The sequence below is a fragment of the Equus asinus genome, chromosome 30, assembly GCF_041296235.1.
Source record: "Equus asinus isolate D_3611 breed Donkey chromosome 30, EquAss-T2T_v2, whole genome shotgun sequence".
In the NCBI taxonomy this organism is placed as follows: domain Eukaryota; kingdom Metazoa; phylum Chordata; class Mammalia; order Perissodactyla; family Equidae; genus Equus; species Equus asinus.
The window spans coordinates 14,505,408-14,524,127 of NC_091819.1; the positions used below are offsets into that span (position 1 = coordinate 14,505,408).

The 18,720-nt window shown below is 40.7% G+C and overlaps 1 protein-coding gene across 33 annotated transcripts in view; it reads right to left on the reverse strand.

The window, feature by feature from the left end:
• Window positions 1-18,720, reverse strand: part of ESRRG (estrogen related receptor gamma) — a 607,874-nt gene that overhangs the window by 174,728 nt on the left and 414,426 nt on the right. For all 33 annotated transcript variants that reach the window (XM_070501486.1, XM_070501489.1, XM_070501488.1 and 30 more), the window contains one exon: window positions 7,453-7,868. In XM_070501486.1, the coding sequence (XP_070357587.1) occupies window positions 7,453-7,868 (416 nt within the window). The remainder of the gene's footprint in view (window positions 1-7,452; window positions 7,869-18,720) is intronic.

The window sequence follows — 18,720 nt, forward strand, 5'->3', positions numbered from 1 at the left end:
TGTTTCTGGCGAGCAGTTACACAGACTATAACCAGCAGTCAACTGGAGCCCTAGGCATGTTTTTGTGTGCCCAAAGCTTAGACTGTTTCTTGTATTCTCAAACAGCTTAAAAAATAAAATAAAGCAAAGCTGTGTATGTGAGAGGGAAGGCCTATGACCCACAGATGCTAAGATATTTACTGTCGGATTAACTCTCTAACCCTTTTCAGAAAAAGTTTGCTGACGAGTAGCTCTTTAACAACCTCAGAAGTGACGACAATTTGGGTCAATTTCTAAAAGTCAGAACAAACCACAGAAAAGGAGTCACCACTCATTTATCCTAAAAACTGGGTTCAGTGAGTCAAAACTGAGAGAAATGAAACCGTAAATGACGCTGTTTCCTAGAACATGCATTCATATAATGCATATTATCTACCAACAGAGAAAGTCTGCACTGCTACATTTTACTATTAAAATAAACACTCAAGCTAACAATTAAAATAGCAGGAGGAGAATAATATTTCTCATTTGGCAACATTAATGCATTTCCCAAAATCAGACAGAGCTGTCCTCAAATGCAAGCAAAAGTGGAAAAGTCAATTAAACTTATAACAAAAGCAAGCTCTGAGCTAAAGCAAATGAATTTCAGACAATATTTCTTTTGAAAATATTACCTCAATATTTAATTTAATACAGCCCCCAAACTGATAATCACTGAGATTCTTCAAGCCAATTTAAACATTTCCATATTCTTTTGGATTTTAATTTTAGAACATATTAAAATTTTAAAGCTGCCATTAAGAAACTGGGGTAATTATTTTCTCTAAACACTAAGTTAAATAGATAATATTTTACTATTTTCCTTTGGAAGCTTCATATGTTGTTCAGATACTCAACTTCTAAGTTCTTATTTCCTCCAGTGCCACAAATATTCTAAGACTAAAATAGTACACGATAGCCAAGAAAATGTGACATCCAGGAAAAATCCTCTAGAATTACCCTTCAGGAAGGAGTCAGCATTCAGATGGAAAAGAAGTCAGCAGCATCTGATCCTGAGGCCATGCCAAGAGCGTATGGCTTGCAGGTAGATACCTAATCTTTAACGCTCCATGTTTATGGTGATATTATTTAGGTTCTTATCAATGAAACCTTTAGACCCAGACAAGAAGAGTCTCTATCCAAAAGCCATCCACAGAGCAAGGAGCCCTCCAATAGGCTAAAAGGACAAGCCCAGCTGGAGCCGACCCCTTTGTACCCCACAATCCCCAGTACCTGGGACTCTCAAATTCCCTGGGAAAATCACCACAAATTCCATTGCAGGGCCTGCGTGGGCTTCTCCTGGGGGCCCATCCTCTGCAAGCTGGCCTGGACTGCACTGCCCTGCCAGTGCGCACCCTAAGAGGTCCATGCATGGTCAAGGGGGAGCTGTTTGGAAGGGGTGGATGGGCCTCGGACTGTGGGCAGGGGTGTCCACATGTACCAGACACGATGGGAGGGGGAGGGGGAGGAAGAGAAATGGGTGGGCTGCAGGCTGACTAGCTCTCCTTCTCGTGCCTCGTTCTGACACAAATCTCCTATGAGTCTCAGAACTAAAATGGAAAGCTGGCCTCCCAGCCCATTATGAAGGTACATTTGTCAACTAAGAGAATGGGACATATTTTACTTAGCAGTTTGTTATCTTGATTTATAAACTTTTAAATATGTACATATATGGTATGTGAGTGTCCACTGCACTCCTGTCCCAGGTCCCATAAACGTTCCGAGTGGACTTAGTTCTCAGAATGGTGACTTGTACGTCTCATCAAAGACATTCTGATTCTTCATTTCTTAAATCCCACAGGCAAAGCTCAACTGGAAATCTGATGTTTTAGGCAAGTTCCAAGATCCAGGCTCCCTTTCCGATTTACCCAGTTTCCCATCCACAGTCACAGAAAAAGAAAAGTTAACTGATTACCATCAAACCAACGGAATTCCCAGCCAGCCCACCTGAATGCCTCCTGGCATTGGTGAGGAATGGCTACAAGGAAAGAGAGTCTATGACAGCAGAAGGGGGAACAGCTGTGAGCTGAGGGACGATAGGCGTCCCTCTGGTTGAGCATGAGGACGCCTCTCTGTGCTAGAATATTTGAACCACCCAGTGCTTGAGTGTCCCAGTCATATTGCCAATACCAAGCAATGTCAGTAATTTATTGAGCACTTACTATGGCTCAGGCACTTTCCAGCACATTCTCTCACTTAACCCTTATCACCTGGGAAATAGAGGTGCAGAGAAGTTAAGTTCTCTCAGCTGGTAAGTGGTTGAGATTTGGATCTGTTTTTTTTTTTTTTTTTTTTTGAGGAAGACTAGCCCTGAGCTAACATCTGCTGCCAATTCTCCTCTTTTTGCTGAGGACGACTGGCCCTGAGCTAACATCTGTGCCCATGTTCCTCTACTTTATATGTGGGACACCTGCCACAGCATGGCTTGACAAGTGGTGCCATGTCCACACCAGGGATCCCAACCGGCGACCTCTGGGCCACCGAAGTGGAAATGCAAACTTAAGTGCTGTGCCACCAGGCCGGCCCCTGGATCCGGTTTTATATAAATCCAAAATCCAAACTACAATAAATACCTAAAAAAAAATTCCATATTTTTAAATATCTAATTTCCTTTTTTAAAAGTGGGGGAAAAAAAGAGTGCCTTCTTGTTCGCCTGAGAAGTTGAAATGGCCATATTAACCACACAAATACATATAAAAAAATATAAAACTTATTTTCCACATTCTTATATAGAAATAAAAACTTCAGGGGGCTAGTGTTTTGTATATTAAATAATGAAATATGTATTGACCTTTTTAGGGTATAAAGATATTTTCCTTCTCCTGTCTCCTTAACAAGAGTCCAGGGATGGGGTCACCCTGTGGCGCAGCGGTTAAGTTTGCATGTTCTGCTTCAGCAGCCCCAGGTTTGCCCGGTTGGATCCCGGGCGCGGACATGGCACCACCTGGCAAGACATGCTGTGTTAGGCATCCCATGTATAAAGTAGAGGAAGATGGGCATGGATGTTAGCTCAGGGCCAGTCTTCCTCAGCAAAAAGAGGAGGATTGGCAGTGGATAGCTCAGGGCTAATCTTCCTCAGGAAAAAAAAAAATTTAAATTATAAAAAAAAGAATCCAGGGAAAACTCTTAAAGAGAATGTCCAAATAATAATAATAATAATAATAATCCTCTGTCGTTTATGAATTGAGGCCAAAACTGGAATGAGAAAAAAATCAGAATAATGATACCGCAAACACAAAAGTTAATAAACCTAGAAAATGACAGTGAAATCATTGCTGCCATTTGTAACCCTGCTGGATGATAGGGAAGGACTCTCAATGTCCTCTAAAAGTTGGTCAGGAGAAAAACAAAACAAAATGAAAACCTTGACTTTTACCTAAGTACTGAGCTCTTTCACTAGTTTTCCAATGATAACGTGCAAACAGTCAATAAATAAAATATGCCTTTCTGGTTGACTTTCATTGAAATCTATGATTAATTGCCTTTTACAACCCAGAATACCAGACTCAGCTTTGAAAAGAACAATTCCAATGACTTTTCTCAAGATGTGTTCTGGATAGATGTGCTTTTGGCTCTAAATGTAAGAAATATTTTGCCCAACTTTTAATATTTATATTTATTACACATTTTATAAGCAATTTTAAAAATAAATTATTGTAACAAGAAATAAAGATTGTGAAGAGGCAATATTCCCCATGATTATTGTCAATGACAGGAGAAGCCAGCTCTGTTGAGGCAGAAACCACACTTACATAATGTCCTGGCCATAAAGGTGGTGAGACACAAGAAAGACACATTCTTAAGGGGGGTTTTGAAATCCCTTCTCATTCCCTGGAGAGCTTCAAGCGAGGGAAGGGAGAGACCACCTACTATCTGTCGAGGATAGTTTGGCTGTCATTCTGCCTCAGGGCCTGAGAACGGACTCTATGGTCCCTCAGCACCAGAATAAGAATCTGTGATGAGACAAGAGATTCTTCCAGCCACATCTTTGCGAGCATCTTTGGAGTTCAATCGCTATTTGGCCACAGAGAGGAGGGGCCATTCCCATCTTCCTTACAATCACCATCCTAATTATTACATTACACTTTCACAATTTAATCCCTTTATTTGCCTCACTGCCTCTTTGGGGCAAAGTAAGCACCACAGTGTGAGGCCTGTGGATGCCGCGAGCGGGGTAGCCTTACTGAGTGCTGCCCAGCTGCCAGCTACAAACACAGCCAGGTGGGCAAGTCCAGAGTGCTAATCTGGACAGTGACATCTCTGTCTCCTGCTCAAAATCCTTGAAAGTGGCTTTCTCCAATATGGAGTAAAACTGAGCACTATATATCAATGCCAAGAATCACCCTGTGCTCTGCTCTGTTAAGCTTTTGGGAGCATTTCAGCATCCTAAGGAAGAACCGGGCATAGAATTTCAATTGCTCTATTCCAGTTATTGCTCAGTAAATAACCATTGCATGGGAGAAGGGTAAAAGGGGTAGAGGGGCACATGTGTATGGTGATGGATAAAACCTAGACTATTGTGATGAACGCAATGCAATGTACACAGAAACTGAAATATCGTAACATACACCTGAAATTTACACAACGTTAAAAGCCAATATGATCTCAATAAGAAAAGTAAGTAATATATATGGTGATGGACAAAAATTAGACTACTAGGGGTGAGCACGATGAAGTATATTCAAAAATTGATAAAGAATAATGTACACCTCAAATTACACAATGATATAAACCATTATGATCGCGATAAAATTACTTGAAAAAAATAAAATAAAAAAGTAGAAAAGTAAGAAATAATCATTGCACAGCTATTCATATCTAAGCTATACGATTGCTTTCTAAGCAACTCGGGAAATTTTTTCACATAGTTGTTCTTTCTTTAGAAAACATACTGAGGACCAAGGAGTTTAATCCCCACCCTATCCAAAAATTTTGGTATTCCCTCAAGGCGGGAGACATTTGTAGGAGGAATTCACCTCAATCCACAAACCTTTGGGAACAAAGCTTTAAAAAGATGTTGATAAGATGAAACTCCAGCCAGGAGGCTGCCTGGCCCACAGTAGGTTCTCAGTAAACATTTGTTGAGTAAATGGGAGTGGTTTTCATATTCAGAGCTTCTTGCTTATATCAGCAGACACAGTATTTGTTAATTTGTTCCAAAATATTTGCTTATTTTTGTGTAGTTAGACACAGAGCTGTGTAAACTTAGTTCAGAAAATCAAATTACTAATAGTTTAAATTTTAGAAACTCTGTAACATAAGTGTTCTAATACGGTTGAACAATGGCTGATAAGAACTCGAAGATTTGAAGTGTGTTTTCGTTCTCAAATTTTGCAGTGTCAGGCAATAGGCTGAAGAGATTTTTCAAATGCCCAAAAGTGAAAGGATTTACACGTGATTTTACATTTTATCTTTAAGCATTCCATGAGGTGGGTATTAATGCCTTCAATTTTTGGATGAGAAAAAAATATAGATCCAGTAGCGGATGGGTTTTTATAAGAAAACGCTAAGAAAGTAGGGCAAGGACGATGCATAAAATATGAAGATACAGATATGAAAATATTTAGCATACTCCACACTAGCTTGGTTTGTGTTCTTCAGTTAAAACTATAAAAGGCTGTGGAAAGGTTAGGCTTAAATAGCCACTCTATTATATAAGAGTTATGATGTCTTGAAACACTGCGTACTTTAAGTGAACTATTTAACTGTGTATTCATCAGCCACAAATCAAGGAAGCTATGTAACACACAACACAAAAGCAAGTGGGAGATGGTACAAGCTATTCCACTAAGCACAGTCACTAAAATCTTCAGCGCAACTGATGAAGATGACTTGCCAAAGGGAACGGTGGGAGATTACTCTCTGTGCACATAAGGGTTTCAGAATTTTGTTAAAATATTTAGAAAGATTAGTTTAGCAAACATAATCTCTTTTGCACTTTAAAAACGAGTACATCACTAAGTTATTACACTGATTTCAGTCACATCCAACAAGGGACCATTAGATGACAATGGTCAGTTGTCAGTGATAAATCAGCAGCAGCATGGTATAAAGCAGAGGTTCTCAAACTTGGGTGAGCCTTAGAATGACTAGACTGACTTGGAGGTCTAGGTGAAACGGGATGGTGGGGTTCCACCCCCAGAGGGCCTGACCGAGATAATCTGGGATGAGGCCCAGGAATCTCTACTTCTAACAAGTTCCCAGATGATGCTGACCCTGGTGGTCCAGCGACCACACTTTGAGAAGCACTGTGATAGAACACAGCACAGTATGGTGCTGTGGTTCTTAACCTTGGCTTTACGTCAAGCATTAATCAGGATGCTTTCAAAAATCCCTCCTTGCCCCAGCCACACCGAAGGCCCATTAATTCAGAATTTGGGGGTATAAGCCCTGGCATCTGTATTTTTTAAAAGTCTCCAGGTGATTCCAATGAGCTGGCCAGGTTGAGAACTACTGATAAGTAGTTGTATCCACAACTGGCTGTTAAGAAGATTCATTTTATAAACCACTGAACAGAACGGAATCACTGGTGTGCCAAGGATCCTCAATGAAGTTATTCTTTCCGTCCCCTATTTTCTTCAAAAGTATCACAAAGGATCTAAAAAAGTGAAATATCATTTTCTATAAGAATATGTATCTATAGCTTTTAAATTGAGCTGAGTTCTGTATTGGTGGATTCCTAGTTTAAAAGGGCACATACCAATTTCAGTCACATTTTTCCATATTTTATGTAGGAAATAATTGTTATTTATAAGTCTGGAGATCTATAAAGGTCTGGGTATGTCTTATGTGTATGGTATACTTTATAATTAGGAAGACTTTTTATGCAAATTCATTAAAAAGTGGAGAAAGTATACCCAATTACAGGGAAAGAAGGGAGTAGATAATTAAACTTGTCTGGAGCAGTGGTTCTCAAAGTGTGGTCCCCGGACCAGCAGCATCACCATCACCCGACAATTTGTTAGAAATGTAAATTCTTGGGCTGCTACCCCAGACCTAACGAATCAGAAACTCTGGGGGTGGGGCCTAGGGTCTGCATTTTGTCAAGCTCTCCAGAACCACTGGTCTGAAGCATTTGTTACTTCCATGCATCTATAAGAAGATCTGAAGGGGAAAAAGCACTATTAATCCAGTGTGCACTTGTTCAGTTGCTAAGCAGACCCACATTACTCTAATAATAGCTGTGCTCTTTTAAACTCCACCCAAAGCTTACTATCATTCCATCATTACAGCACAGGGAAAGGAGAATTAACTGATAAGGGGCATATCTGGGAGGAGTTTATTCTATAAATCCTCCACTATCAATTTTAATCTATTTCTATTTTATACTCAAGATAGAATTAAGAGTGCGAAAGGATAAAGACTAGGAAAACAAACAAACAAACCATCACGTGAGGCTGGAAGAGGGTAGGGTATTCCCATGTCCACACTAACCTTGAATCGTCCTCTTGAAGAATGCCTTGCAGGCTTCACACGACGCTACCCCATAGTGGTACCCAGAAGCGATGTCGCCACACACTAAACACAGTCTCTTGGGCATCGAGTTGAGCATGTATTCACATTTGGTCTGGGGATCTTCAACAATGGTGCTGGAGCAGTCATCATACAGTTTCCTGACAGGCCCACTACCTCCTAGGATAGGAGCAGAAGGGTAGAGAGGTGGCGAGTCAAGTCCGTTCTGATGGCCATTCATGGTTGAACTGTAGCTCCCGCTGGCGTCTGAGGAGCCACCTGGGCTGTGGTGGTTGACGCTGTCCGTCAGGGAGGCCGGGCTGGAGGGTTCCGTCTTGATGAAGGACGAACAGCTGGAATCAATGTGCCGATCTTTGTTTGACATTCTGCAGAGAAGCCTGAGATGCAGGGAGATACAGAGAGAGGGAGAAAGAGAAGGAGAGAGTGTCAAACACAGAGACCAAAAGAGGGAGAAACAAAAAGAAGAGGAAAAAATAGAGACAGTGAAAGAGAAGGATGAAAGGAGAAAAAAAAAAGAGAAGAATTCATATGTTAAAGACATCGCTCTTTGAGAGCACTGCCTAAGAGCTGGGGATTACACATCATTCATTCCCTAGTCAATATCTCTTGTTCTACAAGAAGGTAATCAGCATTAGGCCATGGCAGGGTTACATCAAAGTGCCCAGACAGGCCATAAACAAAAGCTCTAACGGGTCCAATTCCTTTTATTTTACCTTTCTCCTGGAGAACCATGTCAATATCTAAATCAACTCTCTCGATTCTAAATTTATCCCTGGTAGAGGAGCGATTTGCAGAGTCCATATCCTTTCTAAAATTGTATTTATCTTCACTCTACTTTTCCCTTCTACGTTCTGAGGCTGCCAACATTTTATGATGAGTGGAATCAAACTTTTACTTTCAAGACTGAACAGACGATTCCTCAGCTCTGTAATTACTGTTTGTCAGCACGCTTCCATAAGCATAACTGTGTCTTTTATTGATCTGATGAAGACACATAGGGAATATATCCTCAATCAGTTTGCTGCTTTATTTAAATCGCTCTATTGCATAGCCATTTAGCTATATAGAAAGACATCAAGTATAAAACTCTAGCCAATATTTAAGGATGATTTCTAGAGCCCAGAAAACTTAGTGAAATGATCACCAGCACTGATTAAATACGTGTGTGTGTTTGTGTGTGTGTTTATGGGTGTGATCTGCCATTATTCGGAAGATGAATCAGTAAAAGCCATTTGAGTCTTCTGTATACTTGTGAGTCTATAAGTCTGATACTTTATATTCAGCAAAGTAAGAATGTATCATATTTTGTCCTGAAAAAATGAGATTTGCTCATTTTTCTCCCTTCTTTTGGTCTTTTAACATCGTACCTCCTAAAAGGAAATATGATGAAGCATCTAATCTGACAAACTCTCTCTCTTATCTAGAAGAAACACACTGCCGCTCTTTCTTTGTTGGACCCATAAGTGATTAAATTTCTGAAAAGGTAATTAGATGAAAAGATATAATTGGCCCTACTTTCTTTCCGCTTAGCCATAGTGCAAAACCCCTTTTAGCAAAGTCTCTAAGAACCTTCTGAGAGCCCACTATAAGAGGTGAGAGTTGAGAAAGGGACTTAGATAATTGCTTCCCAGTGGAAAGTTGATTTATGGGAATCCCACAGGGTAATGGTCATTCACCAGAATTTGGGGGAGTAGCCACCATATAATCAAAGGGATGCAATTATCTCTTTCACTATAAATCTAATGATATTTTATTATTGCTCAGCTTTCATGCTCTCCTCCAGGTCCCCCTCCCCCCACTATTCTGTTACTTTAAAATGAAGAAAAAGATGGAATTTCCTATCGGGAATGTCCACTGAACTGTTCCAAGAAGCCAGGCTCAAGAGCAAGAATTTGCCTCTCAATCAATCTACGGCACATTGGCAATTTTGTTCTGCTTTCTCAAGTAAAGCAGTTTCAGGACGTGAAGAAAGCAAAGAGGAAGGAGAAATCCACAAAAATATCTTGTGCCTTTCGCCCACCCACTTGTGATGTCCTTTCCCAAAGAACTAGCGAAAGGAAAAATATCCCCCTCACCAGCCTGAGCTACGGCGTCCTCTCTCTTCTGCATCTGCTGCCTTGTACCCGTCACTGTTAATGAGCGTTGTAATTAATAGATCGCTCTCCTTGTCTCCTGGCTTGCTCTCCGGGCTAAGCACTTTTCCTCAAGTCAACGTTTGAAAGAAAGCGGGTCGGCACTGACTTACAGCAGCCTTGCGAATTCCTTTTAATTTAGAGCACTTACCCCACCACTTCACTTATTACCTTATAATTACTGGACTGCTCGCACATACATTATGATCTTAGACGAGAGTTAGAAGTTATTAGGGTACTAAAACATGGTTGCTCCCCTTTCCTCTCTCGGGCACTGAATTTCTCGCAGCTATGACAATTAACTCTTTCGCCATCTGCCCGCAAGGCACCATTTCTTTTTTCTTTTTTTTTTTCCCTTTTCCATAAGACAGTCTTTGTGAGCAGCTTGATCACAAAACACACCATGCTCTCTCCAGGCCCCCTTTTTCTCTTTCTTTTTTGGTGTCGTCTATAGTTAATTTCATGCCAATTTTCCTCCCCTTGTGTTTTTTCTCACGGACTTCTAAAATTTGCACAACTTTTGATTAAGGAACAAGGTCAGAAATTACCCTCCTACTTAGGGAATATTTATTTGCTAAGTCATCAGATGTTTATGTGTCAGGCGAATGTGGTTAACGTCCCTGAAAACTTGAGTCTGCAGGCAATTGTCTCAGTCATAACCCCAGTCCGTCGCTTTGAAATAACCTGGATGCAAGCAAGGAAGTTCAAGTTGTCAGAGAAGTCCAGACAGTGGCAATATCTTCTCCTACACAAGGTCTGGCCACTGAAGCTGTAAATGACAGTGAACAAGCTGGATTTGTCCTATAGGTCGTACTTGTTTCTTTCAGCCATGAACTGCTTTCTTAATTAATCGCTTTTGCCTGGTGGAAATAATAATACTCAGAATTGCCATCTATCCAGTGCTCGTTATGTGCCAGGCCCTAACCTGAGCACTTTACAAATATTACCTCATTTAATCCCCAAGACCACCTCGTGTGGGTGGTAGGACACTTTAGGAAAACAGACTCAGCCGTCACACAATTTCCTGCAAGTCATAGAGCCAGGAAGTGGCAGTGCTGGGGTGTGAACTCAGGTCTGACTCCAAAGTCCATGCAGAAATGTCTTGAAGCCAACAGAGAGTTTTTAAAGGTGTTCATTGTTTTTTTAAAAACAGCCAAACAAGCAGGGGTAGCTGTATTATATTCACAGCTCACCCGTGAGTGGAAATGGGCGGAAGGGGCCGCCACGTTGACTGGAGGTCTGCCCTGTGACCCTCTCCAGTTGGAGAGAAGCCTAAACAGAATCTCTGAAAGAACACACTTGTCTCCTAATTACTACTTAGCCCATTACACTGAACACTTCCTAGACATCATTACATTATACCCGAAAACTACAGCAGGTCTTAATTCTCTCCCTCTCTGTCTCTGAAATTCTACAGCTCTATTATTCAAACCTGAAATATTCACAACTATCTATAAATTCAATTGTCAGCTGGTGGGTTTTATTCTAGACTTCACTTCAATCTAAAATTAGAGGCACTAAAATTCACATTAACTCTAAGAGGAATGTAGTGAATAAGACTTTATTTCAAAAGAACACCTTTTTGTCAGAAAGAGCCATTTTCAGGATGATGGCTTTATCTGGAGCCAAAGAGAATAAGCCCAATTCCACATTGTGCTGTTAATGCAGAAATTTTAGGTCACATTGGATTAATAAAAATCTAAGTTTCGTTAGGAATTATGAATAGAAATAACATGTGTTGGAAAATGTGGGAAATATTTATTTTAAAGCCTTAGGACTATTGTTTTTATTTTATTATTTTAAGAGAAAAGATGAGAAGCACAAGAGAGCAAGACATTTGACTTTCCAAGAACGTTCTCTGAGTGAAAACCCTGAGAATAAACTGGAGGGAGAGATACCTACGTCAAGAAGAACATTTAGTTTCCATATAAGAAACTAAATTTGAGGAATTTAACAGCTTTCCCAAGGCCAGGGAAATTTCAGTGTCTTAAAAAGCATTTTCAACCCAGTTTGAGATACAGTCTCAAATAATTCTGATTATCATGCTTCAACTTAGGACTAGTCTTGCCTAAGGGTCCGCAAGGATAAAATTTATCTTCAGTCTTAGACACAAGGGACCAGGCAAATAAAACTTCTTTGCTGGGCTATTTAAAAACATAATTTTTGAAAGGTAATTAACTGTGTGTATGTGTGTGCCTATATAGAGAGAAAGTGAGAGAAAGAAAGAATAAGCATCAATTAAAATTGCTGCTGTAGGGGAAAACAAGAAAATCTGTAAGTTAATATTCAATTTATAGTATGATGACCGAGCTTAATTGTTTTCAGAGATCCTACCTAGATCCAGGTAGGTATGTGATCTTGAAGGAATTGCCAGAATTTCAGCACGCATGTGTACATGTCCCGGATGGTCAACATTTCCCATAAAGAGACTTAAGCGTGACCAATACTGTAATTGCTAAACATTGGTTTAACTAGAATGTTCCATAGGCTTATATATTATTAACCCTTTCATCACACTGTAAGTTCTTAGCAAAGAGTCTATTTCATCCTTTGAATTTTATACCAAACTCAAATTTATCTGCTACTTTCTTTCCCAACTAAAATAAATGGTGCATAAATGTCTTATAAGGAACATGCGTGCACAGGTCTCGTTGGCCTTCCTGATCTTTACACTAAGGTAAGACCTTTTACAACCTTTTTTATATCTCTATCAGTGACAGACACCTTAATAGGCTAAAGAAATGACAACCAACCTAAGAAGTCAGTATTTTTTCTTCTTTGTCATCCTTAAGAGTCCGAAAAAGTACCCATCATCATTATAAAGTCGAAACACTTTATGAATTTATATTCAAAATCTGTATATAAGGACACTGAAGCCAGCAAACCTGCAAGTTCACAAATATGAGGGAAGGAGAGACATGAGACAGAATCCTTAGCTCTCTCATGGAATCACAGAATTTCAGGGTTGGAAAGGAAGGTTGTCAAGTCCTACCGTCTGAACACTACCTATTCAAGATAGGAAGGAATCGATGAGGATTGGTTGGTTTTCTACTTTCTGAAACCATCAGATTAAATAGTTAAGTATATTTGCTTAAAAAAATAAAAAGCTTTTATTAGCCTATAGGTTTTTTGTTTTGTTTTCATGCTTTTTGAAGAAAACCTCCAAAACTAATGCAGCAACTCCCAGAGGCCCAGGCATCAGAGCCCCTGACCCCAGCAGCTCCCTTGCAGCCTGAGTTACAACTTCAAGCACGCTACTTTACAATGAGCTTTTCTTTTTTTCCCCTGCTTCAACTAATTGCACTCTCGTAAAGTGGCAAAATGTGAATCACTTAGGAAGAAAATGGGCACCAGCTGCTATTGTCAGAGAATAGTGATGCTGAAGTAAGGGAGAGCAACCGAATGAAGTGTCATGTCAGAAATCAACGGTGCAACGTGTGATTTGAGAAAACATGACTACTTTAGACAGACAGGGTGTCATTATGGCATCACAGTAATACGCTGCTTTGACAACTGCTGGGTCTAACATATCATCATTGCATTAAGGTACACTGGCTTAGTTGGGGAAGGAAGAGAAAGGATTTTTTCTTTTAATAAGAAATATCTTAAGGTCTGCCTGGTTAACCGGACGGAAGGAGATCATTAATTGTAAAGAAAGAATTGTAAATCCTGACCCACACGCTTGGAAAGATTAAAACACACGTGCACACTATGCACACACACTTATGTATAATTTTGGGCATTCTGTCATAAATGTTGGGGACCACCTAATGGAACAGATTTCAGCATTACAGGATCACAATGATTTCGTAATGCTCTTTCTTGATGTTTTGAACAAATAACTTGTGCATTTAGTCTAAAAGACTCTTTCCAACTTACTCCATCAAGCACAAGAGTAAGCAAACAGCTGCCTGCAAAGCGGCGCTGGGGTTGCCGACAAGCGATATGGCTAAGTACTGTGGGGGCCAGCTCCCTAAAATAACAAATCAGAGCCTCTGTTTAAGCTGAAAGGTTTCCTAATTCTGTAAAAGGCTGTGCACTACACCAAGGAAGAAAATTTAGGATATAAACAAGAGACTCGACTAATTTCCGGCCAGTCATGGAAAGGTAAGTGCCCCATGAATAGAACTTTATACCTACTGACTAAGCCACGACTGGGAGGATCTCCCTGAAACCCTGTCTGCTTTTAGGATTCTAGAATCCTAAAAGAAAGTTCTAGAATTTCTTATTCAATTTTGTTCTGACATTAGGTTGGTCGACTATCCTGGTTTAAGTGCCAAAATCCCATGTTCTGGGAAGCCCTCAGTACCAGGCAAACCAGGAGGGACGGCCATCCATTCCAACACTAAGGGGGGCTATATGGACAACATTCTTCAACAATGAAGGCCCAGAAAGACGGCAAGAAAAATGCACTAACAAGAGCATGCAACCCACCAAGACTCGGGGTGTTGTAAGCATGTATATGTTAGAAAGTGCCTGTAAACACACCAGCATCCCATTTTCCTATGCCATGAAAATGCTGGAGGCCACTGCTGATTGCCTTGTTGCGTTATCCGGCCTATTTTAGATGTAGGAAATTGCAGTTGCTTCCATTTGTATTGCCAGGTGATTTCTGATGCTTCCTGGCTGATAAACTTTATTAATGGGAAAAGAAATGGTCCTGTGATATCACAATGTGTTGCACATTATGATTGTTGACAGTTTCTGTATTTAAGGATTCGATCTGATGCAGAGGCCCTTAGCAGTGTAATTTATCCTTAGCTTGTTTCCTTGGACCTATTTCAATCTGGGGGTGAACATCCCTTGTTTATAGCTCTAAATACAGTAAGTGAGCTACTGGCAAATCAATAAAACTGTTAAATGCATAATAATGCTGCGTAATTGCATACATGATGCTTTGCATAATTAACTGTCTGAGCTTTTCTTGAATATAATGGGCACTCATGTAATATAGAGTAGCTATAAGTCTATAAAATATACACGGTTTATATGAACCATGATTCTGCTTAAAACTCTGGCTAGTCATCTCCCTCAGCTTTGAGCTCTCCTCCCTCCATTGCCAAGTCCCAATCAATTCTTATGACATTACTTTATAACTAACATGATATTTAACTGATGATGGCTATTAGCTATTCTACAGATCGCATTCAAGGACTGTAACAGGAGGGGGAAAAATAGCATTTAGTTTAAACAAACTTCTGCCATGTAATCAATATTATTGAGGCAAATTAAGTGCTTTAACAAGTGTGTATATTTGCCCTAATGCAGCTTAATTAACTATATTCTCACAACTGCCCAACTCTGTGACACCTATGGATGCTGAAGGAGAATCTCAGGAAATGCCCAGTCAGAAACTCAGATGCACAACTAATGCAAAACAAGCCTTTTATCTCCGACCCAAAAGAATATTTCTTTCCTTATACAAATTACTCTCCTGGGACCAAAAGCCCAAGGATCATTAGATGGGCATCAGAATAGTGTACCCTATGTCAACCCACTTGGGTAGTAAATGCCCAAGAGTTGACCAGGTCACTATTCCCAGGTTAGACTGAAACATTCCTGGGCCAGAGGTGGGGACCACGGCTAGGAAGAAGGTTAGGATGGGGTAAAAAACCCGCATAAGATAAATCATTAAAATGAAGCTTACGATATATGCTGAATGTAACATTCATTCCATCTTGGAGATTTACTACGCCATGAGACCTCCTCTGCAGTAGCTTTCTAGAGAAAGAAGCAGTCTCCTACTTCTACAAATCTCTGGTCTTTCAAACAGAAATATGGATCAATAAAGTTTGCTTGTGTTCAGACAATTCTGTTTCAAGCAGTCAGGGAGCACACCGAAGAGAAAAAGCCGACACAACAGGAGGGGACTGACAGCTAAATGAAGACCTTCTCAGAGCCTCTCGTAGAGGAGAAATAAGCAGACACTCAACTCATAGAAAGTCTATGCACTGATCTTTACAAATTACAATCGAACATAGATGCTTTACGCACACACCCCCCAGTGATGGAGTTCACAAATCAAATCCGGGTCAATGAAAGCTCAGGCTGCCTGACTTTCCCTTTCCTGTTGTCTTTGCTACACTGAAAGAGGAAATAAGAATGCTATCAGGAGTTGAGGTAAGGATACTGAGATCATAATATCGATGTCACCCGTTACTCATTAAGAAAATGTTTTGCAAAAGCAATTACAAGGACCAATAAACCAGCTGCCTCCATAGAGAGAGGCCAGTTCACTTGGAGTGGAACTCTAAAACGTACCCTGAAACTGGGTGAATGACAGTGGTGAGAAAAATCTATGTGCTGAGAAGGAATCATTATTGAAATAAAGGTTGCTTCAAGCACGTGGGAACATTTCTATAGTAGAGAGAGATTCACAGTACAACCAACACAGTCAACCACATCTTTCCCTGTTGGACAGCGGTTAAACTATATTTATACTTTTAACTTAACAGCTTAGTCTGCAGTAGTTAACATCTGGATGCGAACGCAGCTGGTCCGGGGTGATCTATGATAGCAGAGGTTACAATGATATTCTGTTGGTATCAGGTGTTGTTCAGCTGAAGTAGGAGAGTCGGGGGAGAAAGGGAGGGGGTTGGAATCAGCTAATTATTCATCTTAAGACTTCTTCCTCTATCCTCTTTCTTGAAACATTTCAACGAGCTAGCTGCTTGAGGGGAAGCTAAAACAGAGAAGCCGCTATTTGCAGGCAAGGGAAAATAACACACATGCACACCTATGTTTCATGCAAGCCGTGGAAATGATGAAGGATTTGTCCTGCGGCAGAATGGGTTTTGTAAAAGGGATTATTCAGCACTGAGACAGCATCCAGCGAAGCTGATGGAAGCCATCGACAAGCGGGGAGTTCAGATGGGAGGGACTTGTCTGTTGTTGTCATTCAAAGATCCAAAAATAAACAGGAGAGAAAAATCTGCAAATCTTATTCGCAATTCTGAAAAAGCTGATTTTAAAAAAAGTACTGATCCAGACTTCCCACAGCTTGCTTGTTTTCATTCCTTTCTCAGGAAACCCTGTCTTCTCACAGTAGAAGACATGGGTTCCAGCTCTGGATCTGATATGCTGTGACCTGAGACAAGTCATTGCACCACTCTGACCCTCAGTCTCCTCATCTATAAAATGAACGGATTCGCCTCCATGCTTTCGAAAGTAACTCCTGTCCGTTTTTAAAAACTGTATTTTACTCAGATAAAAACCACACTGGCCTGTGATTCAGATCAGACTTGAGGGCAAGGGCCATGGCAGTAAAGACCACTCCCTAAACTGCCATTTCCTGAGCTGCCACTGTCCTTAGCCACCACTCAGGCCCATGGCAGTGCGTGTGCCTCTGTGTGTGTGCACGCATGTGCACGTGTGTGTGTGTGCTGCAGGAGAAGGAATAATTGCACAAACAACTCACTACAGAACAGCGAGACTGTAGCAACAAAATTCAACTGAGGAATCAAGCCCAGTGGGATACAAAGGAACAGACCGTTCCGTGATAATCTGGGGGGAGCTGAGGGGCAGGCCTCTTGGTTTTTCCTAGAAATGGTTCTCTTTCTGCTCATTACGTTTTTTGGTGGGAGGCGTTGGCGGAAAGGGCAATTTCCTGCAATCAGTGTTTAAGTGAATGTTTGTCCCAGCGTGTGACACCACGCTGTCAGCGAGCAGCGGGGGCCCCGGAGTTGTTACTACATTTGATTTGACTGCCAGTAGGAAGCTTCATTTCTACCAACTGTTAGTGGCTCGCTCAAAGAATCTTCTCTTCACTTCTGGAGTGATTTTTCCCCGCTCTTCTGTTTCTTCTTCCTTGCTACGTCTTAAGCCCACATGCCACGTAGATTTGTAAGAGGCAACCCTGGTTCTTGTCTCCTGAGCTTGTCGGACCTGAGCGCCTGGATGCAAGGGGGTCCGCACAATTGGTTCAATACTTCTAGTCTCTCCTTTAGATGCTCTGTATTTTATTCTCATTTCCTAGCTCATCACAAGGTCAACACAAACACAAACTGGTTTGGCCACACTGCGGTCACATCTTTTGACTTCTTGGGGTTTATTTCAGCCGACGGAGAAGATTTTTCTGCAGCCCTGATTAGCCAAAAAAAGTGTTGTCACTCACCTTTGCGTGCAATTTTGTTGAAATAGTTGCTATTTTGAGTGTCTGCTTCTAACACCTTTAAACATTTTTCTGATTTGGTAATTTGACTACGTATCAGGAAGGCCTTCTTAAAAATAATGATTTTAGTAATTGGGATTCCCAAACAGCGTTCTCTGGCAACAACTTCTCACAATGTAAAACATCTTTAGTAACAACAAAGGCATATGCAGGAGTAAAAAGGGTGGGAAAAAAAAAAGAAGAAGAAAAAAATCCCTCAGAGATATTACGAAAATTCAGGCTGAATGGCAAAGTAATTAACACTCAAGAGCTAAAACTGTAATTAAGAAAAATTTCATTAAGGTGAGGCGGGCGAGTCTGCTTTTCTAAAGATGACAAGGCGCTACGTAAAAATAAAATAGAAGCAGGTTTCGGTGAGCGGAGTAGGAAAGCTGTGTCTTTAACCAGATCAAATTCTCGAAATTGGCTGTCAAGACAGGATTGTCGTGATTTATACCCGTCTATCAAATGCACGGACGGGAGAGACAGAGGAACAGAAGCAAGCTGCTGTCGCTTCCATTCGCAAAGAACCTTTAATTTCCACGGCACCATCTGTTAGCAAATCTAATTCACATTCCCCCTTAATCTGGTTTAGTTCCATAACACTAATTCTTCCTCAACCCCTATGAACACAAACCACTAAAAAAAAAAAGGCTCCGGTTCTTGGTGAGTGAGAAATTGAATATTATAGAGTTAAGGTGTTAAGGCCCTGATGGCTGGAGTGAAGTATGCGCTTCTCCATGAAAATGCATTCCTGGTAACGGGATTTGTTTTCAGCCAAAGCAGAGCTATGAAACGGTTCGTATTTGGGGTAAGAAAAAAAAATGCGGATATCAAAGTAGGCCAGGGACATGCAAGCAGAAGTTGTCATAAAATACAATTGTTGTCAAATTTAGTCCGTTTCAGAACTGCCTATAAAATCACTTTGTCATGGTTTTCACATAGAGA